General features: G+C 48.9%; 1 protein-coding gene across 1 annotated transcript in view; it reads left to right on the top strand.

The window, feature by feature from the left end:
* SORL1 (sortilin related receptor 1) overlaps positions 1–23,850 on the top strand; it is a 154,159-nt gene that overhangs the window by 80,520 nt on the left and 49,789 nt on the right. The window contains exons 18-26 of the mRNA XM_008690173.2: positions 2,373–2,545; positions 3,598–3,729; positions 5,621–5,712; positions 7,173–7,419; positions 8,100–8,238; positions 13,515–13,688; positions 15,167–15,280; positions 18,887–19,009; positions 21,861–21,980. Of these exons, the coding sequence (XP_008688395.2) occupies positions 2,373–2,545; positions 3,598–3,729; positions 5,621–5,712; positions 7,173–7,419; positions 8,100–8,238; positions 13,515–13,688; positions 15,167–15,280; positions 18,887–19,009; positions 21,861–21,980 (1,314 nt within the window). The remainder of the gene's footprint in view (positions 1–2,372; positions 2,546–3,597; positions 3,730–5,620; positions 5,713–7,172; positions 7,420–8,099; positions 8,239–13,514; positions 13,689–15,166; positions 15,281–18,886; positions 19,010–21,860; positions 21,981–23,850) is intronic.

Raw genomic sequence — 23,850 nt, 5'->3', positions numbered from 1 at the left:
CTCTCCGTGAAGGTGAATGTCTGGAGCACACTTCCATGGTGGCGGTGATATCTGATGGAACAGCCCTCAGCGCCCGCTGGGTCTCGAGAAGTGCGTGGTCCTCCGCCGGCGGGGCAGAGCGCCCCCCTTGTGCGCTTGCTGCTTGCCAGCATGCCCCGGTGTTTTTCATGCTAAGCTCATTAGCCCTTTAATTTAATCTTCCATCATTACCAGAGTAATTAACATCCCTCACTGTGGAGACTTCAAAAGAACGCGGCTTCAGCAGATTCCCACAAATGAGCAGATAATATTCAAATATGCTCCTCACAAGAGCTGTTATTGATGAGGGTTTGGGTGAGTAGGGTTTGAGTGATTGCTCTTAAGGGCTGGAGTACATGCTTTTGTAATAAACATTTCTGGAGATAATTCAGTGAGGGACAAAACTGTTTAAAGCCATCTAAACTGGTAGAAGAGCTATTTTCTTTTCTGAGGAGAAAAATAGAACAGGGAACAAAGTGGAAAAATCACATTTGTTGTGTAGGCCACCTCCTAAATGTTAAAAAAAAAAAAAAAAAAAAGTGGCACAGAAGGCAAGGGTATCCCACGAAAGGAAAGGACGATTTCCTAGAGCTGATGGAAACTGAAGTATCTTTGCAAAGAGGAGGTCATCCAGGCATCTGGAAGGATTTTTAAAAATGAAGTAATCTTTCTTCCTTTATGATTACTGTAATAACACAGATGTCCAGGTGGTGCTTGGGCATGGCTGGGATTGGCCAAGAATTCTGTTCCTCTCCTACGTTCAGTTTTGAACACGGAAATGCAGAATGTTCCTCTGTACCTAATCCTAGGGCAGGTCTTTCTGGACCAGGCTCTGCTGTAAAGGCATCAGTTGGTTAGAAGATAGAGCGAAGCCACAGAATGGGGCTTGCAGATGTTAAGGACGTCGCATGGGAGGCTTGCTGCCCTGCGTGTAACCTCCATGGTCTCCATGGCCACTTCGATGAGCGTCCCTGGTTTCTGTGTCATTTATAGGCTCGGCAGGTTTCATCTTAATGAATCCCCTTTGCTGAAAAGTACGGTGGGAAGCTTTTCTTGAAAACCAGAAGAAGAGATCAGTTACCATGGGGTGGTGGCTTAGATAGTTTTGAAGTGCAGTGAGACCAAAGGAAAAGATGGCAGAGTTTCCTTTATTAAAAATTGTAGGTAGATTTATTTTGGGGTGCATTATCTGTGTTGAAGCCCTTGTAACGCGGGTAGCTAGTGCATGTGAACTCACCGAATGAAGGGAATGAGGGAGAGAGAGAGAAACGGTCATTGCGAAGGCGTGCAGCAGAGGCCTTCAGGTCCCATACGCAACATACCGTCAAAGTGGTCGCGTTAGACGTGGACGCGGCCGTGTTGCACATCTCCGTCGCCGTGGAAGAAGGAAGAATCTGCGTGTTTTCCATGCTGTTCCCTAAGTGGAAGAGAGAGAGAGGGCACCAGCTCTTCTAGTTACTAGTTGTCTGACATTAAGTAAGTCTTCGTAGAGCACTCGGCGTCTTAAAAAACGACAGTGTTAGCCTCTACATTGCGAGAGGCAGCTTTGTGTAGCGGGTAAAACACGATTCTGGATCCACACTGCCCGAGTTCAAGCCTTGGTCCTGCCACTTACTAGTTGTGTGACCTCGAGTGGGTTAACCTCTCTGCTGTCAGTTTTCTCATTTGTAAAATTGAGTTCGTAGTGGTTCTTCCATGATGCAGTCATTACACCGGTGAAACAATGCCTGGCACGTAGTATGGACGTCGTATAGTGTTTGTTAAGAAGAGATTGAATCTTTGTGTGATTATGTTGGGAAACATTTTGTAAGTATTCAAGAACAAATGTATTATTACCGTGTTGAAACTATAACAGGTTGATGTAATTGCTGTATGTCATTGCGAATAATATTGGATGGGTGAGCAAACAGGTTAGCTACAAGTCTTCGGTGACTGAGGATCTCTCATTAGCATGATTATGGTGCCATGTGATACAGTCATGTGACGGGGGAGAACATGCTGACTGGGGTGATTATTTTGTCATGTGCGACTCTAAGGACTTCTGAGCCGAGCTCAGAAGCGTGGATGTTGGAGCATGACTGGAGCTTCTAAATTTAAAAAAAAAATATATATATATATAACAAGTAAGACAGTTTGCAGACAAGAAAACAGATTTACAGGAGTTGAAGTAACTTGCCCCTCAAGGTGGAGGTGGGATTCCATTTCTCACACCTTCTAAACCTTGATTCCCATGCTCTGCCACTTGATCCGTGGCTCTGAGGTTTATGTGTGAGCAGAAGAGAGGTCAGACCTGCTAGGACCTCCTCAGCATCTCCCACGTCCACGCTCTCTGTTGTTTGTCCGCGTCTGTGCAGAGGAGAACGAATTCATCCTGTACGCCGTGCGCAAGTCCATCCACCGCTATGACCTGGCCTCGGGAGCCACGGAGCAGTTGCCTCTCACCGGGCTGCGGGCCGCGGTCGCCCTGGACTTTGACTATGAGCACAACTGCTTGTACTGGTCTGACCTGGCCTTGGACACCATCCAGGTGCGTCAACCCTCAGTCTGCTCGTAGGGGCCGTGCCTTGTGACCGCCCCATCCCTATCAGCTTTCTTCAGGACGGCCTAAGGAAATGGGTATTAGAGGTTTTAAGTTGTAACTCCTCTCAGGGCTGACGGGTGAAACTTCGCATTCTTCCGTTTGGGTATTTTCTTGCCCTGCCTACCTCTGTCCTTGGAGGAAGGACAGGGGGAGCCCCAGCGCTGCTGTCTTCTCCCTTTTCCTGCTGGGAAGATTTGAGGGTGAGGAGTGTAAGATGATTAGTCCCTATCACGCCAGCTGCCTCGGAAGCGTCCTTGTTCCCGAGCCATGATACGGGAACACTTGACTTATCCACAGTGCACGTAATTACCCACTTCAGCTATTCTGAACGCAGCCAAGAACTAGGAAGTGAGCCCCACATAGGCCAGATAGATAGCCATAGACTCAACCCATGCATTTTAAAGGAGAGCTATTTGATCTTTATTCATTGCCTATTTAATCCTTTTTAGAAAAGCAATTCCAACAAGTTTTATCTGGACTTCCAACCCAGCAGAAATTTTACAGTGCCTGGGTTTTCGAGGGGCTGGGGCTGGGGGCCGCCAGCGACCGTGCAGCGTGGTTTGTCCCAGCGACAGCCCCTGATGGCCAGGAGCCTCCCAAGGGAGGAGAGCCCAGAGAGGCCGACACAAGAACTTAAAAATAACAGTAGTGTGGTTTCATTTATTTCAAAAGCAAATAGACTCATGCTTCTCGGGAATCTCCGACCTCATTATTGGGGTACAGCGTCGTTCAGTAACCAGCGTTCATAATGGTAATGCAGAGTAATACCAATGATTAAGTTCTGTGTAGTTGTTTTATTTGATACAGGAAGCCGTAATACATTTTAGAAAAGCTTTTATTAAAAACCGGCTTTGCTCCTGTGGAAAGTTTACTGATAGAGGACATCTCATCCCTTGCCAGTCAGAGCCAGTGGAGTAAAAGGGTTGCCATCCATGGGACCGAGTTGGCACGAGGTCATTTGAGCACTCACGGCCTTTTTTCCCCGCCTCTCTCTTTAGCGCCTCTGTTTGAATGGGAGTACGGGGCAAGAGGTGATCATCAGTTCTGGCCTGGAGACTGTAGAAGCCTTGGCTCTTGAACCCCTCAGCCAGTTACTTTATTGGGTGGACTCTGGCTTTAAAAAGATCGAGGTAAGTGTGTCCCATGCTGTCCTTAATTAAGCGGGCAGGGTAGCCCCTGGGCTTTGAGCCAGGTTTGACACAGGGGGCGGAGCCAGTGTGTCCGACTTCTCTGGAAATTCTTTGAGAATTTGAGCGAATGGACCATCAGAGCCTCTGGGGAAAGGAGGAGAAGGGGGGTAGTTTCAGAATTCTCGACCATTGTCCTGAAGGTCCCACGTGAGAACAGGATGCCTGCACCCATCAAACAGATCTCATCAAGATGCCCCGAACGGTTCTGTTTTGGCTAGCCGAAGCGTTTGGTGGTGACAATAATGATAATTGTAGGACACCATAGCACTAGTATAGTCCTGTATTATCAGTGCTGTAGCATTATTGTAGTTGATTAGAGTAATTAAGACAATATCATGATCATGATTATGATTATTGATGACAACGAGCACTTACTTTGTGCCAAGCCCGGTTGGAACCACTTTGTTTGAATTATTTGATTCGGTTCTCACGACAACCCTGTTAACAGTGCTCTTATTCTCCCACTTTATCTATCTGCACCTTAGCGACCCGAGGCAACGTGAGGGTAAGAAAGGGCCTCTCCAACACCAAAGTCGTGGTCTCATAGGCACACTCAACTCCCCGAAGCAGTGCGGAGGCCCTGGGGCAATGTCCCCGCCCCTCTTTGTACTGACTACGTGGAGGCACGGCCTGTGGGTCACGTGGAATGCTCAGTAGAGGCAGGGGGGCACCAAAAGTCAGGAGAAGTCACAAAGACCAAAGCCCCAAAGTCGAGAGCCAGACCTGGGTTCAGTCCTCATTCTGGTAGCTTAAGTGACTCAGGCAGGTTTCTTACCCACTGAAGCTTCAGTTTCTGCGCCTATGAAGCAGAGGTTCATTGGTCCACCCGGTCGTTTGACGGGTGCTCTTTCTTGCGTGGTACCTGCCTGTATGGTTGGAGGCTGCGAGGCTGCAGCAGTAGGCGAGACGCTCAAGTTCCTGTTCTGAGAGAGATGAGATGTTAGTGGGGGAAGTAAATGAATGAAGACATACGTCTATCGATTCTGTCGGTGATGAGTCCTAGAGAGACTGTCCAGCAGGGCAGTGTGGTCTTGTTACTACTGTTTCTTCCTTCTTTTAGTTGTGTGTGGTCAGCACTTGGCCAGGTGCTAGAAGGGTGCAGGGAAGCGTAAGTGTCTACACCCTCAGCATACAACGCAGGTACCGTTGGTGTGAAATGGTAACCCGAGTCACTGGCAAGAACTGTAGGTGCTCGTTGGTGAAGGCAGGTCAGAGGACTTAGCCGAGGAGCTGGCCCTGGAGGGGAGTTTTGAAGGAGAGATGCGATTTGATTATGGAGCAGAGGACCGAGAGGGGATATGGCGAGAGCAGACAGGCTAGGAGGAGTACGTCGGGCTTAGAGAACCAGAGAAGGCCAGCCTCACGGAAGTTGCAGGGGCTGAAGTGGAGGAGAGAGAATACAGAGGGGAGAGAATTAAAAGTCTGTGGAGATTCTTCACTGTGAGGCTGGGACACTGAGTATTTGTTTTGTGGTCAGTGTGGGGCCATTGGTGGCTTTGGAGCACAGAGCCGCATAGGTGGGTTGAGTAAGTGCTGTGTACTGAGTACTTCGTGCAGACCTATCTTCATGTCCCCAGAACCGGGGCACAGGCAGCAGCGCTGCTGCTCTGTCAGGCCATGTAAGAATTAGCTGGGGGGCCAGAGGAGGGGACAGCTCATTCTGGCTGGAACTCGGGCAGGTTTCCCAGATGAGTCGTCGGGGGAATCGGGCAGCCACAGAGGCGCGTGTCTGTAGGCGGCAGCCCAGTAGGAAACCGCGATGTGGGCTTTCAAGGGGCCCAGACCCATCCTGGCCTCCCCTCCGGCCCCTCCCCCCTCCTTTTTTTGTCAGGTAGCTAATCCAGATGGTGATTTCCGACTCACGATTGTTAACTCCTCTGTGCTCGACCGGCCCAGGGCTCTCGTCCTCCTGCCCCAAGACGGGTAAGTGTGGCCCCGAGGAAATCAGCGCGCGGCAGATGCTGCAACAGAGCTGCTCGTGGAGTGCAAACTGCTGGACACACACTTGTTTCTGATGATTGTGGTTGAAATAATCTGTTGACTTTGAGTCTTGAAACCAGAGCTCGGTCATCTTGTCAGGTAACTCCATTCCCTTTTTGTTAGCAAGCATCAGAGTCTCCACGTCCAGATGTCTCACATCTGTGGGGTGTTTCTCCAATGAAAGGTATTATTAAAAGTCTCTCCACAGACATGGCGTAGTCAGGCCTGGTTGGATATTATAAGGATTCTTTATCTCAAGTTTGACGCGTGATGCAAACATATGGTCCTTTCCATCTCCTCCCTGCCCCCCCCCCCAAGCTTGGATGGTTTTCTTACTACCAATTTGTACGCACCTGGAAAAAGCAAAGGTGCTTTTTATTAATTTCTTAACTTAAGGAAACATAGCTAAAAGAAAATTCTGGATTAGGCTTTCTAATATTTGTGATTGAGAATTAGATCTATTTTTTAAAAGAAAAAAATTTTGGGGTGCCTGCGTGGCACAGCGGTTAAGCGTCTGCCTTCGGCTCAGGGCGTGATCCCAGCGTTACGGGATTGAGCCCCACATCAGGCTCTTCTGCTATGAGCCTGCTTCTTCCTCTCCCACTCCCCCTGCTTGTGTTCCCTCTCTCGCTGGCTGTCTCTATCTCTGTTGAATAAATAAATAAAATCTTTAAAAAAAAAAAAAAAAGAAAAGAAAAAAATTTTAAAAAAAATTAAAAAAAATGTACTTGATTAAAAATATTAATAGAAGTTTGTGAAATGAAAAATATTTGTTTCCTCCTTTCTCACTCTTAACCCTTCCCCCTCACACTTCCTAGGGGTAATCATGGTTAGTAGTTTCTTGTGTATCCTTCAGAATTCTTTTTTACCCACGTGCAAGCACATAGCCTTAAGACACATGGCCACACACACGCACACACACACACACACTCATGGCGTCAAATAGAATCGTAGGTATTTACTGTTCTGCTTATGTGAGCACACGTGAAAACGTGCAGATTTTCAGGCACCGTAATATTCTTTTGTATGTACCATCATCTATCATTTTCTTTGTAGATTAACATGTTGGCATGTATACACACATATCCACCTAAAAGTGTGTGTGTGTCTATACACACATAACACATATATAATTTTTTTGCTAGTATGAACAATGCTGTGATAAATGTCTTTGTACAATGTCTTCACATAACTTGATTATATCTGTAGATAAATTGCAGCAAAGCAATTTATCTGCGGCAAGAAATTTGGTGGTTTTAAACCTTGTAATTACAGCTTATAATAATACTGCTGAACTAACTGGCCTTACAGTTCTAGAGAGGCTTCTTACCTCTTTGGGGTAGTATCTGACTCCCGATTCCCTGGGTCTGACGTGATGTGCGTTCTTCCCCGGTTTTGACCAGGGTGATGTTCTGGACCGACTGGGGAGACCTGAAACCGGGAATTTATCGGAGCAATATGGATGGCACTGCTGTCCATCGTCTTGTGTCAGAGGATGTGAAGTGGCCCAACGGCATCTCTGTGGATGACCAGTGGATCTACTGGACGGATGCCTACCTGGACTGCATCGAGCGGATCACTTTTGATGGCCAGCAGCGCTCGATCATCCTGGACAACCTCCCCCACCCCTACGCCATTGCTGTCTTTAAGGTGGGGCCTCCTATGCTCCCAGCTTTGGGCTGTCTGTTAGAGCAGGTGAAGAGCGTACCGAGGTGAAGAGGTGCTATCTTGGGTTTTTGCAGAGATGCTTGTCTAACTAACTTCTAGAAAAATCAGCTCACTTCTGAATTTGAGACTGTTCCCTTTAGCGCATCTTGCTGGACGTCAGGCAGAGTTGCCAGGTGTCTGGGCTGCTCACTGTTCCCAGTTCAGAAGGTTTAGGATTGACGTTGTTTCATAGAAGAATCCCCGTTTACCCTCACATGCTGGTATTTTGGGCTTGGTGTCTTCATCTTCTGCTCACCTCGTGCCCTGATGGCTTCAGGTGGGCTCCGTCCCACCCGTGTGGCCTGCCACTGCTGCATTGACTCTAGAGAACAGAACGGTTGGTTTTTCCTGACACTGGGAAGCAGATTTCGAACTGAAGGGTCGGGCTGTGGTCAAACTCGAATGCTTCTCAGATAGTTTCTGTCAGGCAGTTCCTTCAGTGTGGCTCTTGGGTGAGGTCTGGGAAAAACCCGCTGCCTTGCATTTCAGGGGACATCTCGGTCGGGCTCATCAGTCACCACTGAATGTTAGGTGTCCTCTCCATGGGTGCACCCTTGTTCTTACTGAAGGCCCAGGATCAGAGACCCAGGAGCTGGACTGACAAGCAAAGGTTTTTTTTCTAGAACGAGATCTACTGGGATGACTGGTCGCAGCTCAGCATCTTCCGAGCTTCCAAACACAGCGGCTCCCAGATGGCGGTTCTCGCGAGTCAGCTCACGGGGCTGATGGACATGAAGATTTTCTACAAGGGCAAGACGACGGGTAAGGCGGCGTCGCCGGCTTCAGCTCTCACGCGCTGATCTCCAGGAAGGGGCTGGGTGTGGGCAATCTCTGCTCAGGCGGGAGCTGGCAGCCTGTGTCTTTATTGTCGTGACAACATGCCCATTATTTAATTTCTGCCTAATGACATCTTAATTTCTTTTCTAATGGTACACAAACAGCTGGAAGACAGCATGTTTTCGCCTGCCTAGAGCGTGATACTTGGTGGGTAATTATACCCTCCTCCTGCCTTTGGCCCCTGACTGATTGGTGGCGTCGCTCCTGCTGCAGCTGGAGAGTCCCAGCGGGAGCTTACTCCCCATTTGGCAACCTCACAGGGAGCAGCGCTGTGCCGAGAGTGCTGGCACTTGCTGCCTCCCGACGGGAGTCCCGTCTCGTCCTCTGCTTGCCCGGACGACCTGTTGCTCATTGAACACCTACCTCCCGTATGATGCGAGGCGTCGTGATGTGACCCTTACTTCATGTGTCCCTGCCTGAAACTCCTAAACCCCATGAAGAAGAAGATCGTGTCTTTCTTTTTTCCCCCTTCAATAGTTCGGCCACTGCCTAGCGCTTAGTAGGGCTCCCTATTTGTTGAAAGAGGTCATGAAAAAGGACCGGTGGGTGTAGACAGTAGCTGTCTTAAAGATTGTTGGGTGAGGCTCCAAGAGCTGCTCCAAGGCTTGTGACCCGCTCCCTGGTCCCGGAGACCGAGACCGTGCCGCAGAAAGCCTCCTTCCGTACTTCCCGCCCTCTCCCTCTGTGTGCTACCCACACGGCTGGTTCTGCAGGACAGAGAGCAGGATACTCCGGGAAGAGTAGTCCCTTGAAGAAGCACCCTGTTTATCTCAGCAGGATTAAATAGCATCCTGGGTCTGCTGACTCGCCTTTATTGACAAACTGCTAGGTTTCCTGTTTGGCTCTAGAGTGTTGACGTGGTTTTGTGGGTTTTGGCTGGCGCTGTGCTGAGAGAAGATTGACAAAGGGAAATAATACGGTTGCAGATACCATTGTTATTTTGGGGGGACCAGTGAAGATAGCATTGAGAACACCCTTGCGAAATGGTGAAAAATGTTAGAAATATAAGTGTCTATTACTGTTATGTCTTTGCACCGGCCCTGGGATGCAGGCGGGGCTGGTGTTATGATCCATGGATCATAGATCAGGGAACGGCATCTCAGAGGCAAATTAGCTTTCTCACAGTTTGCTTGCTAGTTGAGGAGCTGGGCTTTTGGTCCAGTTCTGCCACTAAACCGAGGAGTCACATTCTTCCCACAGGAGGTGCCTGTTTTAAAATAGGGAGAGATGGAGCACTCCTGCTTCTGGGGTCCAGAGGCTGAAAGTCAGGGCCTTTGTTTGATGGAGGACCCCGAGCCCCTGCCGATGGGCGTCGCTAGCAAGCCGAGTGAATCGTCAGCATTTCTCTGAGTTAGCGCTCAGTTTGGAAGGCAGGTCTTCCTTTTGACCAGTGCTTGTAAGCGTGTGCGTGGGGAGCACACGACCGTTTCTGAAACGCCGTGTTCAGGTGAACTCCTGATCCTTGGGCTTCCCTTCCCCAGTCTCGGCGGGTCGCTTGCCCCACTCCAGCTGACACACAGTCACAGGCGGGTCCTGGGGCGTGGTGGGGGGTCGTCTGTGGTCACAGCATGTGCATACGTAGTCTTCTTCGTGCCTCCAAGAGCCACCTTCATTTAAACCATCCAAAGGAATTCTGGGAGTCTGGCTGGGGTCTGGCTGGAGGAGACGTGTGCTGGAGGGTAGAACACAGACCCAGGACTGTGCAACCTCACAGCCAGTCGCTGCCCTGTCTTTGCTCCTTCCCCCGTTCCTCCGCTGGCCTTTGGGATTCCCTTTTTCTTGCTTGTGCGAGCAGGATACTTGCAGCCGAGCTCCCGCCCACAGACACGGCCAGAGAAGCAAGTTTGTGATCTCTCAGTTGGGCTAGTCTGGGTTCACTGAAAGCTTTTGAAATGGCATCTGGCTGCTAGCCCCGCCTGCATGCAGCGGGTGCCTCTTGGCCTTGAACTTGTTTGCTCTTACCTGCTTGCTTTTTTGGACACTGTTTTGCAAATTCATTTTGTCTATGGGCCACCCCTGGCGCCAGTCAATCTTTATTATTTTTGTTGTCTGCTCCGAACACATACAGGACTGTCCATTAGCCATGTGTAAGATAATAATACACAAAATAAGCTACATTTATTAAGGGATTACTGTGTCATAAGCACCACACCGATGTGCTCTGTGGGCTTGAATAACGTCTATTAATCTTCCCAAAATCCATGTGTACTGTTAATATTTCCATTTTCTAGATGAGGACATGAAAGTTGGGTTCATGTTTCTACATCACATGTTTAGTAAGTGGTAAGAATTTGAACCGTGGCCTAATGGACTTCTGAGCTTGACTTCAATAAAACCTTTAGGTTCTGCTTCCTTTATCAGCCCTTGTTGGAATAGCAGTGCTCTGGTATATGACAGCGGTACAGAAGGATTAGATTTTGATTGATTCTTGTTTGTGATAAAAATTCTGTTCACTTGGAACATTTGTCCATTTGGGTTATTTGGTTATAAATAGACGCCTTTCTTAATCTTTATGTCTGGTGGATTTTTATGTAGTGTCACTGGGATCTATTCTTCATAAAAAGTGCTTTTTCTTTAAAGAGCTTACTTTGCAAAGCTGTTGATATATCCAGTTGGTGTTGCAATGAATTAAAATATTTTGGAGCTCTGGGAATTGTCCTTCAGAGTCTGCATGTAGCCAAAATACCTACAACGAGGGCAAATACTTACTCTATGGAGTGGATTTGATTTCGATAATTGTCAAGGGTAGAGATAATTAAGCAAGATAATAGCATTTCTGGAGGAATTTTCCGAAGAGGAAATCTGAATGTGTTCTGAATCTGCCCCACGGAGACATCATGCAGCTGTTTGATCTTCAAAGGGAACATCTTTGGAGGTGATGACTGTCACTTGTCCACTCTTCACATCTGCCTGCCTTGCCTCCCCGAGACTCCAGCGTCCTGTATAAAGAGTCTGTGGCCGTGTTCTGGGTGGAGTTCTGCTGAGTACTCCTTCCATGCTCTCCCAGGTCTCTGGGGCGTACTGTGGCTTTGTAGCACCCCATAAGCTCCTGCCCTGCCTACCTCCTGGGGTCAGTGACTTGGTCTGTGTGGTTTGGGGTTTGCCCCTGGTGACTGCCTCTCAGATTGTATACATCTTGGTCTAGACCACCCTCCTGAAATACTGCACCCTGTTTTGGGTTCTGTACTTCTGGCTCTTGCTACTTTGGGTAGGAGCATTTGCGCCCCATGTGAAAATGTTAGTCATGTTATTTTACAGACCTAGCCCCTTGTGAAATTACCATCCTGTCCCCGAGAATTTTTCAGATATTCTGTTATTGTTCAATTTCTTGGAACATTAAGTGAATACGTTGTCCTTTGAATACAGAGAACACGTTCCAGATCCTTTTGGAGTTGTTTTCCATTAGTCGCAGCTCCGTGTTCCTCCCTGTGGCCGAGGGCATGTGTCTTCCGAAAAAGCAACGGCCTCTGCCCGTGGAGCAGATCAGGGTGAATTGATTTCTGGCGTTTCTGCTCCCGTCAGCTGGTTATTCTGCTACGGTATTTCTGCCGTTGGAGTGGATTGAATTATTTGTAGAACCCGTGTGAATGTCTCATCGTATGGATTCTCCTCTGTGGGCGTGTGTACGTCATCTGTTTGGTAATGCTTCGTACTCTCTGGTCTTTACCATCAAAATAGCACTGGTGCTGTATCATCACAACTTTTATTTTAATTTTTTAAAAGATTTTATTTATTTTAAAGAGAGAGAGTGCGTGTGAGCGTGCACGTGCGTGAGCTGGAAGAGGGGCAGAGGGAGAGAGAGAATCCCAAGCAGACTCTGTGCTGAGCACGGAGCCCGACGCAGGGCTTGATCTCACCACCCTGAGGCCCCAACCTGGGCGGAAATCAAGAGTTGGATGCTTAACCGACTGAGCCGCCCAGGCACCCCTGCAATTGTTGTTTTATGTGTGTGCCAGTTAAACACCGATGAAGCGCAGACACATGCAAAGCTACTGAGTGTATCCTGACCCATATCAGTACTGATTGTCATTAATGAACCCTGTTTTCCAACCTGCAGGTCACTGTAGGCGTGACATAGCTAAAATCTTGGCTGGATGGAAACCGGTCGCTTGGGTGTGATTCCTGATTCGGGGAGGGGGTGGTTTCTCCGTGAGATAGCAAAACAAGAACCGTCATCAGCTTTTTATCAAAGCATTTATGTTTATTTTCCCCGATTTTGATGACGAACAGTCACAGCCAAAAGAACAAGCACACGTTTCATAATTTAAGTGGCTTTCATGTTGCTTGATAGTTGTACTGTGTTTCCAGTGTTATGAAGTGGTGTGTGCATCCTCTCCCCTCCTTCCCGGAGAGATGTGGGGGATAGGAAAATACCTTTTCCATCACTGTTCATCCACAAAGGTTCTCTCTCCAGACTACAGTGAAGGATTTTACGGACTTTTATCTGACCCCCTCTTTGGAAAGCTGAACCAGAGACAGGGACAGGTCCACATTTACTAGTCCTCGTGTGGGTTTATTGCCTGACAGATAGGACTGAGGCTAATGAGTGCCCTGTGGTTGGGTCTTCGTTCAGCTCGGCAGCTGCACTCGGGCACAGAGGAATGGAGAAGCAGAGACCCCGATGTTTGTCAGGGGCCCTGTCATGACTCAGGTGTATGGTTCTCAGTTAAGGGCTTTTGGGTCGTAGGAGCCGAACCCCACTCACACTAACTCAAATAACAAGGGCTAATGAGAGCATAAAGAGATGAAAAACATAGATGAGCCTGATGGGGACTGGTGCTGGCAGTGGCCAGGCCGCCCCTTCCTTGGCTCTCTCGTTCCTTTTCCGCCCTCTGGAAGTCGGCTGTGTTCTCCCGACTCCCTCTCTTGAGTTTGTTTCTGCCTGGCTTTGACCTGTACAAGGTTTGGTTTGCCCTGCGTCACCTTTGACACCCATACTCTGTGACCTTTCTCCCAGCTCCAGCTCCCCAGTTACTCTGTTGTTTCTTGTCATCCCAATTCCGAATTCCCAGGACGAATGGCTGATGCCTGGCCTGGTTCCAGGGCAGTCTGATGGCCCAGAGGCCCTGTCACCTTTCTCTTTCTGAGCTTTGCACTGTCGGGTCTGTAAAATGAGGGGTTGTCTTGGATTTCAGTCCCCCGTTTGGGGTCTCCCTGGTGACAACTAACCTGGACGCCGCTGCTGTTTGTCTTCTCCCCAGGAAGCAACGCCTGTGTGTCCAGGCCGTGCAGCCTGCTGTGCCTGCCCAGGGCCAACAACAGTAGAAGCTGCCGGTGTCCAGACGGTGTCGCCAGCAGTGTCCTCCCGTCCGGGGACCTGATGTGTGAGTGCCCTCAGGGCTACCAGCGGGAGAACAACACCTGCGTCAAAGAAGGTGAGTCCTGTCTTCTTCTCTGTCCGCCGGCCTCCTTCCCTTCTTCCCTCCCCGCTCCCAGCGCTCTCTATTCCCCGTGTGTTTGGGTGATTGAAAAATGCCCTCGGTAAAAATAAAATCCACTAGATACTTAGAGACATCCCAGTCCAGGTTCTAAGGCTTGTGCTTCTCAGTCCTCAACGGAAACAGCCCTGTGTGGTTTATTTAAATGTGATAATTGTGGTTTGGGTTTCATGTCTCCTCCTGCGTCTTCCTCTCCTCACCTGTCCCTTCTCTTGCTTCCTATAAGTTGGGACCAGACCTGACTTGGAGAAAGGACTGGTGGGGCTCCTTCACAAGCTCACCGAGGCTCACCCAGCGGTTCTCCCCCATGCCCCCCGCCAGCCCAGAAACGTCCAGAACGTTCAGAACAGTGTTGCAGACTCTGAGGCTTCACTTCACGCTGTGACCAGGTGGCCGTAGCAGCCTTACCCACCCTTCCTTTGAATTTGAATACACAGATTCTAAATTTTTTCTTCTAAATACCTGTCTTCATCTTTCTTTCCTGTCTGATTTGTGTCCCCAGCCCTAGCCTCACATTCTTGTCAGTGCGGTGAACCTCTGGAAGGGGGGGCCCTGCCAGGAAATGCCCAAATCCCTGTGTGTGTGTGTTTTTTTTTTTTTTTTTTAATTCTCGAGGCTATATTGGCTTTGGAATCGCAACGTCCCTCCTCACAGAAGCCTCTTAGTCCTGGGTAGGGGAGCACACAAAGGAGCTCTGTGGTCCCTTTTCCATAAGAAACACACACGGAGAAAGGATGACCCTTCCCTTCTTAGACACAGGAGATTCTCTTTCCGGCTCCAGACATCATCGTAAAGCTATTTAGAAAGAAACAGAATTAACACTTAAGTTAGAGAAAAGCTTTTGAATATTTTCCTTTAGAATGCCTTTGGTGACCCAAACTAGAGGCCAACCTTCATGTGTTTTGACTCGGTTTATTGAACAATGCATTTTTCTTTTTCTGTGCACATGGGTGTTATGTGTCCTTTGTCATCTACGTGGCTGAAAAATGGAATATATGTGAATATATGCAATTATATCTACAAAATACGTATAGCTACAAATATATTGAATATGTATGTTTTCGTACCATGTAGATAGAGCCCCTTAAGCAGTTCCTTGTATAATTAGTGTTTTATAATGTTGATGTTTGAAATCTACCCATTGGACCCAACTGGCACCATCGCTGTCGTTCTTCACTATTATAACCCCCCTGACACTTGTCCAGCTGGCCTCTTATCCTTTAATTGTAATTAGAAGAGGAAAGGAGAAGGATATACTCCTGTGTGCAGGTGAGCTTGGCACCCCTCTTCCTCTTTACCATGTAAGGCATGTGATTTGAGGAAGAGAAATGGAAACGCAAAAGCGAGAGTCTTGCGGTCCAGCTGTAAGAATAATGCATGTCTTGTTTCCTCCTTCGCCCGCCCCCACCGTCCAGAGAACACCTGTCTCCGTAACCAGTATCGCTGCAGCAACGGGAACTGTATCAACAGCATCTGGTGGTGCGACTTTGACAATGACTGCGGTGACATGAGCGACGAGAGAAACTGCCGTGAGTCTTCCCGGCTCGGCCTGGCTTTCGGGATGTGGTGCACGGACTATACTCGGAAGGCTGGCCAGCCAGCTCTGCCCGGGGGGTGGAGGGCCTACAGCCTGGGGTGCCTGCCGTGGCCCCTCGTGATTCGTGATGCCCATGGAAGCTGATGGGGCTTGGAGAACGGAGAAAACACTTAGGTGTAGGTTATTATTGAAAAACCGACCCCCGCCTGTAAGGGAACTACTTGTCACAAAGGGTTTACCAATAAGCATGGCCTGGCTGAAACTGAGCCGACCGGGGAGTCGGGCAGTCTGAGCTGTCATTGTGGCTTTGCCACTGTGATAAAGCTGGGGACCAGGTGACATCCCTTGATCTGTAAATTCAGCCCTTTCAGAGATGGGAAGCAGGTTTCATTTGGTATGCCGTCCAGTCAGCGGATATTGGCTGCCTGCCAGGCTCCAGAGAGATGGTTCTAACTGATTGATAATGCCTCGTTTGGCTTGAAACGTGGGGACGTTGATCTGTGTGCATGGAAACATCTTTGGACTGTATACTTTCTCAGGGTCACTACTAAAGCATGATTCTGTTCAGCAGAGTTTAAAGACAAATACCTACTTATAATGAGTAATTTATTTACTGCAGGGTTGTGATAGCTTCCACATTATCTTCTGAGGCGGTGCTTTGCCCTCCGAGAGTGAGTAAAACATTCATACATTCACTCAGCAAGTACTTGTTGAGGACTCCTTTGTTCTAGGCTCTGTGCTCGGCCTGGGGATACCAGGTGATCAGGTGGACATGGAATTTACGTAGGGGAGCTGTAAGAGTAGAGAGGCAGTTACAGTAGAACCAATGAGTGCTGTAATGGGGAAGCGCCATATGCATACAGGAAGAGCACACAAATCAAACTTCGGTAGGTATTTATGGAGAGCCTGAAGGGTGGGCAGAGGTGAACCAAGCAGAGGTGGAAGGAGCACAGTTGTCAGCAAGAGAACAGCAGGTACGAAAGCCCAGAGGTCAGAGTGTATGTGGCATGGTGAGAAAGGTAGTGTGGCTCATTGATCATACGAATATGGAAAGCGTGGGGCAAGGGGAAGAGGGGCTAGTGGGGATGCCCAGTGTGGCAAATGTCCGTGGACTTTATTCAGTAGAACCATTGAGAGCCACTGAAATAATACGATAAGATTTTTGTCTTTGGAAAGGTAAGCAGTAGGCAGAAGGCACTGGATGGGAAGAAGACCAGAAGCGGGGAAGCCAGAAACAGGTGCGAAGGCTTCTCTTGCAAATATTTTCCCATTGGAAATCCAGGAGATCATTTACCATTTTGTGTTCCGAGAACAGGTTAGGGGGTGACTCCTGGCTCCGTGGTGGACATAGGTAGCCAGCCGTCTGCGGAGTCTGTGCCAGGTTCCCACAACCCCTCCAGCCTTAGAAGCAGTCAACTCCCTGAACTATCCTGGGCCCAGCAAAACTATGTGCTGCCCTTGCTGGCGCCCAGGTGGTTATTTAACAAACCTTTTCTTCATCATTTTTCCTTGGTTTCAGTGGATGCCGTTCACACCCAGGGAGAAGGGCTTACCGAACGGCAGATTTGGGGAAGCGTTAGGCTGTCCGTGTGTTTTTTCTTCTCTGCAAAAAGGACACTGATAAAACCTTCTTTGCCTCCCAGAGTCTCAGGAAGGGGTGGTATTTGTGGGGGAAGAGCCAGAGCTCCTTAAAAACAATAAATATTAACAACCCCGCAGCCGAGCCTGGAAAGGACTTTATTATATAATGGGGGTGGGAGAGGAGCCGCTTCTTGGAATTAACACACTGCACGAAGATTGCCCAGACGTGATTAGCCTTGGTGGAAACAGAGAGATGTAAACTAGATGACCTTGTGTCCGATAGATGGGGATTCTACTCAGAGGTTTTTGGTTCTGCTAGACGACAAGCTGGGATCTTTTATTGGTTCAGTGTTGTGAGAGAGGGAGTTCCCTCTGTCTTCAGGAGGGACGCCCCAGCCCCCGAGCTCAGCGCTGACCTCACAGGCTTCCACACACAGTTCACGCTGCTCTTCTGGGGCAAGTGTGTAGCTGGCTCTGACCTCCTCCTGGTTTGGTGTTAGCGTCAGCTGGGATCACCATTCCCCGGGACCATGGGAGTTGCTCCCGGCTCTGCTCTCTCTCCATTCATTCCACTTGGCAGAGGGGAGGTGGTGAGGAGGGGTGCAGGGTTTAAACCGTGGAGCCTGGGAACCAGGAGAGCGGTGCCTGTCTGCGCCTGCACGAGCAGCTCCCTTATCGAGCCATGCTTGTCCTGATGGTGGAGGTGCCCTGTCCACGGGCAGGGCTGCAGGGAAGGGACAGGCTGCGGCTGGGCGCTGCTGCTGTCTGGGGAGTGAAAGGCAGCATCCCGTCAGCTGCAGGGGAAGAGAAGGGGAGTGGCAACCGGGGAGCCGGGGAGGGATGTTGTCAGCACATCTCCCTCCCGCGCACATAGACTCCAGAGCTGGGTAGTTGTCAGGCGCTCCGGGTTTTGACGTGAATCCCCTGCAGCCTTGTCATTTTTGTCTTCATCCTCTGCCTCCCACCATGAGCTCAATTACAGAGAAGAAATGGAGCCTCAAATAAGAGCCGCTGGGATGTCTAACTGTATAGCGTTGCCCTTGGCTTTCCATTTCCAGGCACACCCACCCCCCCCAGGATTCTGTTCTGTCACATTGTACCTTATGCGTCAGCCGCTCCTGAGCGCAGCCTTCCTTCCCAAAGCCTTGCCTGGAGGGTCTTTTGCTGGGTTCTAGGGCTTGTGCTTACCCCCAAATAATTTCCGTGTAGAAGAGGGAGAAGAATCTACGTCTTTACCCATTCTGGTACAGGAGGGCAGAGGAAGGACAAGAAGAGACATGACATTTGTTGGGAGCCTAGTCTGTTTTGCAGCTTTTGTAATGGGCTCTGGTCCCAAACCTGTTTGCTAATTTACGTTCATAATGCTGCCCGGGGGAGGTGTTCTGTTACCTCCGTTTGATAGTAGAGAAAACAGAGGCACGGATCTGTTAGGTTACATAAGTTATAGAATTGAGATCTGTATCTAGTCTTTCTGTCATCGCAGCACTTGGCCACATGACCTTATCCTCCTCCTGCTGTGCCGGAAACAGGCTCACGGAGGTTAAAGTTAATTGCTCGAGGCAGAGGCAGAGTCAGGATCTGAAACCCAGTCCCGCCTGACGACAGGGCCCAGGTGCCCGCTGCAGAATTCTTCCCCGACGCTCCCTGTGTCATTGGTACGAGGAGGTGCCAGCTTCTCGCGTGGAGTTGGGCTTCTTCATGGCGTTGTCCCGATGACGGTATCTCTGCTGCCAACTGAAGGGTCGTTTAGGTCATCCAGCCCGTCAGTCTGTCTCCCAGCTGGAGGGCAGTTGCTCACCCTCCCAGCCCGGCACCCATCTGGAAGCTGTCCACGGAAAGATAGGCTCTTCTCTGCCTTGGTTGTCAATGTCAGGTTCTCATGAGATCGCTTTTTTTTTGTCTTTTGCTGCAATTCAGATCTGCTTCCTTCTCTGTTTTAGTTCGTTTTCCATGGGGATGTGTGTATTGGCGGGGGAATCAATGGTTCCTCATGAGTATGTCGTCTCTTCCCTTTTAGCTACTACCGTTTGTGATCTGGACACCCAGTTCCGCTGCCAGGAGTCCGGGACCTGCATCCCACTCTCCTACAAATGTGACCTCGAGGATGACTGTGGAGACAATAGCGATGAAACTCACTGTGGTAGGGGGACATGATGTCCAGGAGCCCCACGTCTGAGTGGGGTAGCACCCTTGCTCACTGGGCTTCGGTGGGTTGCGGATGGAGGATTTTCAGAAAGCATCTTGGGGTTTTCTTTTCTTTTCTTTTCTTTTCTTTTCTTTTCTTTTCTTTTCTTTTCTTTTCTTTTCTTTTCTTTTCTTTTCTTTTCTTTTCTTTTCTTTTCTTTTCTTTTCTTTTCTTTTCTTTTCTTTTCTTTTCTTTTCTTTTCTTTTCTTTTCTTTTCTTTTCTTTTCTTTTCTTTTCTTTTCTTTTCTTTTCTTTTCTTTTCTTTTCTTTTCTTTTCTTTTCTTTTCTTTTCTTTTCTTTTCTTTTCTTTTCTTTTCTTTTCTTTTCTTTTCTTTTCTTTTCTTTTCTTTTCTGGGGTTTTCTTTTCTTTTCTTTTCTTTTCTTTTCTTTTCTTTTCTTTTCTTTTTTTTGGAGAGAGAGAATGCACATGTGTGCGCAGGTGGTGGGGGGAGAGGGGAGACAAGGGAGAGGGGGAGGGGCAGAGGGAGAGAGAGAGAGCACTCTAGAATCCCAGGTAGGCTCCTTGCTGAGCATGGAGCCCAAAGCAGGGCTCCATCCCAGGACCCTAAGATCATGACTGGAGCCGAAACCAAGAGTTGGACGCTTAACCGACTGAGCCACCTAGATGCCCCCATTGGGGTTTCTGATACCCAGCTGTATGACCGCCTCCACCCCCTTGGTAGGAATGATTCATCTGAAAGATCATGGACCCTGCTTTACTGTGCAGGGATGCTGTAAGCATGAATGTGGTAGTAAGGAAGATTTCTTACTGAATTTAGGTGGTTATTAACAGCTCTCTGTGGCATAGACTTGGCCCGCACGTCTGGGTGCCTATGAGATTAGCCTCCTGAAGACACCGATCTATACCTTTGTGAACGTTGGGTTTTAGTTTTTTTTTTTTTTTTAAACCAATCTAATTCAGTAAACTCTGTTGGAAGCCAGCAGATGGTAGAAACATTCGAACATCTGTTTTCTGAATGGAAATTTTTACATTTAGAAAAATAGTGGGTTGGAATTGCCAGGAGTGATAGGGGTTCTCTAGTTCAGTCCTCTTAATTTCCAATTAAATGACTGAGGGCACTTATTCAGGGTGACACTATTAGTTTGTGTCAGGATAGGGACCCGGAGCCTGTGGTTCCCAGCCTCGCTGCTGCACAGCCCGGCCCTGGCCGGTGCGGGAGGCCTGTCTTCGGGAATGGCTCTGGGACCACACTCGGTGATGCCGATCGTGCAAGGAGGAAACGTCACTCGGTACACAGAGCGCAGCAGACTGAAGGGGTCCTGACTGAGAAGGGGAAGTGAGAACAGAGGCCAGACGCCGACCCAGACAGCGTGATGCGTTGGTGGCTCTCCCTGCCCACCCACGGGGCAGGTTCGGTCTAGCTGCGCATGTGTTTATGGGTGGAGCCTGGCTTTTCACCAGCAGGTAGTTTGACCCCAGGGACTGAAACGAGGGGGGCAAGGGAAAAACTCCTTGGCTGGCTCTCACAGGAATTTTGTGTGTACGGGGGTCCCATCATTTTCGCTCATTTTTGTAAAAGTAGAAAATTCTGGAAAGCAGTCTTTGGGATTCAGTGCTGTTTTCCCTGTGTTCCACCCATCTCCTCCTTAGCACCTGCGCAGGGTTGAAGGGCACAGCCCAGTAGGAAGGAGACTCCAGTGATGTCATCTCACTCATGAGCTGGGCTCGCGTCAGAGTCCCTGTTCGCAGCCTGTTCATGCTAGTGTCTCCTGAATCCATCCCAGGGTCTTGGTCCCTGATAATCCTCAGAGCCAGGTACTCTTCGTAAGACTCCAGACTGTTTCCTCACAAATATCTGAATCCCCAACGTCACCATCAGCTTGTTTTCTGAATGATGCAACAAAGGTGGCCACCCTGGGCCCCAGGCTTGGCTACCCCTGTTTCCATAGAATCTTTAAAATTCCATTTGGAAGTTCTGTTTTAAATGACATTCCCAGGGTCTATAGAAGATGTTGCCAGTGTAGCCTGCTTGCAAGTCTTGGTCAGGCTGCACGGGTTCATTTGCCTCGGGACCCCACCCTTCTAGAGACAGCCCGCCAGCCAGCATCCCTGGAGCTCTGCCCACAGAAGGTCCCCAATTTTCTCTGTGTTGGGAGCTCGGCACTGATCTCACTTATCCCGATCTGAGCATCTCATACTGATCAGCTCACTCAGAGTTCTCGTTACTCCTTTTCTGAAACACAGGCTCTGTCTAGAAGGCTTGTGTTTCTTGAGAATTCCTGAGGATTCTACTTTCTGGGCAACTAGAACATTGCCTCCTAACCTTCCCATTGCAGCAAGCATGGACAATATTTGTGAATGGCACTGAGATACAACTGGAGACAACCAGTGGCAAGGATGTGAGAGTGTCAGGGGCACCTGGGTGGCTCATTTGGTTAAGCATCTGACTCTTGATTTCGGCTCAGGTTATTATAATCTCAGGGTCCTGGAATCAAGCCCTGCATCAGGCTCCATGTTTAGCGTGGAGTCTGCTTGAGATTTCCCCTTTCCTTCTTGCTCTGCCCGTCTCCCTGCTAGTGCACACGCACGTGCGCACTCTCTCAAATAAATATATAAAATCGTTAAAAAAAGAATATGAGGGTCTCAGTATCTTAGCACATCTGGAGTCTACCCTCCGTTAGCTGGCAGGCCTGGGTAAAGTCCATGCTATCTCTGGATAATCAGTGATAATGTGCATAATGCTTGCATCTCTAGCCCTTAGGAACGCCGATGCCTGAGCTCGGTTTGAGATGGATTTCTGGGTAAGATTTGTCCTCACAGCTCTGTTTGTGATCTCACCTGCAGAAATGCACCAGTGCCGGAGCGACGAATACAGCTGCAGCTCCGGTATGTGCATCCGCTCCTCCTGGGTGTGTGATGGGGACAACGACTGCAGGGACTGGTCTGATGAAGCCAACTGTACCGGTCAGTATTTCCTGCTCTCCTTTGACGGCACCTGTGTGTGTGTGTGTGTGTTTGTATGTGTGTGTGTGCTGGTTAGCCCTGCAGCCCTGTGCGATCGTAGACTCTAGGCTCTGAGAAATGGACCTTAGCCATCAGCTAGTTGCGCGCGGCTCGGAGAGCTGGGCTTTGATGACCTTGTGCTGAAAGGTAAAGCGACATCCTGCTTTCTTCATTGAGAAGGTCTTGCTGTGGGTCTTGCTGTGAAAAAAGTGTTCACTGAACTAAGCAAGTGTCCCTGAGTGATATGGTCAATTCTCATTCTGGCTCAAGCTTATTTCTTCAGGATCAGTAAGACACGGTTTATAGACGGCCCCTGGTCTGGGGACCACACGTTGAGTAGCATTGAACTAGCTCCTGCTTTCGAATGGAGCATCAGAGAGTTGCCCAGATAGTGCAGACCTACACTCTGCTTGCACCCGTTTTGGGTAAGATTTCATGAAAAATAAAGTTGGGAACAGCGTGGGAATATGAGAGGAAGGCTAGGTGGTGTGAGGTGGAGGTAATGTTCTAATTATTGTCGTGGGTGATAGGTTCACTCACGTTCATTACACCGCTTTATATGAATGAACGAATGAGACCCATTTTACAGTATGGTGGAATGGGGAGAGCAAGGAATTGGGGAAACTGGGGAGAAATAAAAACTGATCCCAGTACCTGATGAGTATATTTTCTCTGCAACCTCTAGAAATGATCACTCAGTTCTCTCTTAAATCCCTCCAGTGATGGGGCTAAGGTTATTTCATGTAACCATTTCGTGGTGATGGCAGATCTGCTTCTAGGCTTTGTTTTGCATTCACTGTGACTGCATTAACTTGCCATCACTCTTGCGGCAGGCCTCCCAAGTCCCCTGTCTTAATCTCCCTTGACCCCACATACCCCACCAGTTCCTACACTGCCCAGCACCCGGGAGCTCAAAGCATGCCTACTAATAATTTGCAAAAGCAAATAAAAAGACGGCTGTTGTTGTGCTTTGGTTTAGATTTGGTTCCTGAAGAGCAGGAATGACCTTTGACTCCTTTGTATTCTCTCATTGCCCAGCACCTGGCAAGAACTTCTGTCGATTGGGCAATTTAATACTCCTCAAATGTAGTATCATCATACAGGATGATCTGTGATCTTACCAAATTCTGTCTCCATATGAACTTACCCTAAACTTGCCCCTGGTCCTTCCTGGGGCAGTCTCAGTGTCTTTGTACCTCTGCTTCTGGAAGGATTGCGGGGAAAGGCTTCTCTCCAGATGCAAACGTGGCTGGTGGAAGGAGGAAAAGCCAGGGGCCGTGAACGAACTGCCGCCAGCCCAGGAACCACAGAGTGCTGTTTGGAAGCTTTGGGCTTGGGTGGACAATTGGTTAATAAATTAGGGGGGTGCACTTGGGCATTTCAGTTTGTAAATTGCAGAATGATTGAACATCTTGTTAGCACAACCACATTAGTCAATTTTGTGTTTCAGCAGTATGTGCCGCTCCTCCGGGGTGAATTAACAACTCATTTCTATGGGTGGGTTCGTCCGAGACTCTTGGTTTTTCTCTCCGATTTTTTCTTTTTTTTTTTTTTTTTGGCGGGGCTATCTGCAGAAAATGTAAAGTGCTTGCACGTCACCTGCTCCCTTGTTCCAGTGACTGTTCTTCCAAACCTATAAAGATGATCCTTCTTCCCCGTCATCTCAGAATAGTTGGCAGTCAGCTGTGAGCTCATTAGGATGTGTGGCTTGTCCCTTCCTTTCCTGACCTAATAAACTAAGTCATCTGCAAAGCCAGAGAAAATCGGTCAGGGTCGGCGGACTCCCTGTCGGCCTCAGCTCCTGTGTGTGGTCTCTGTTCTTCTCCTCCCT

This window comes from Ursus maritimus, unplaced genomic scaffold, assembly GCF_017311325.1.
Source record: "Ursus maritimus isolate PB19 unplaced genomic scaffold, ASM1731132v1 scaffold_16, whole genome shotgun sequence".
NCBI lineage: Eukaryota > Metazoa > Chordata > Mammalia > Carnivora > Ursidae > Ursus > Ursus maritimus.
This window is presented reverse-complemented; position numbering and strand designations above follow the sequence as displayed.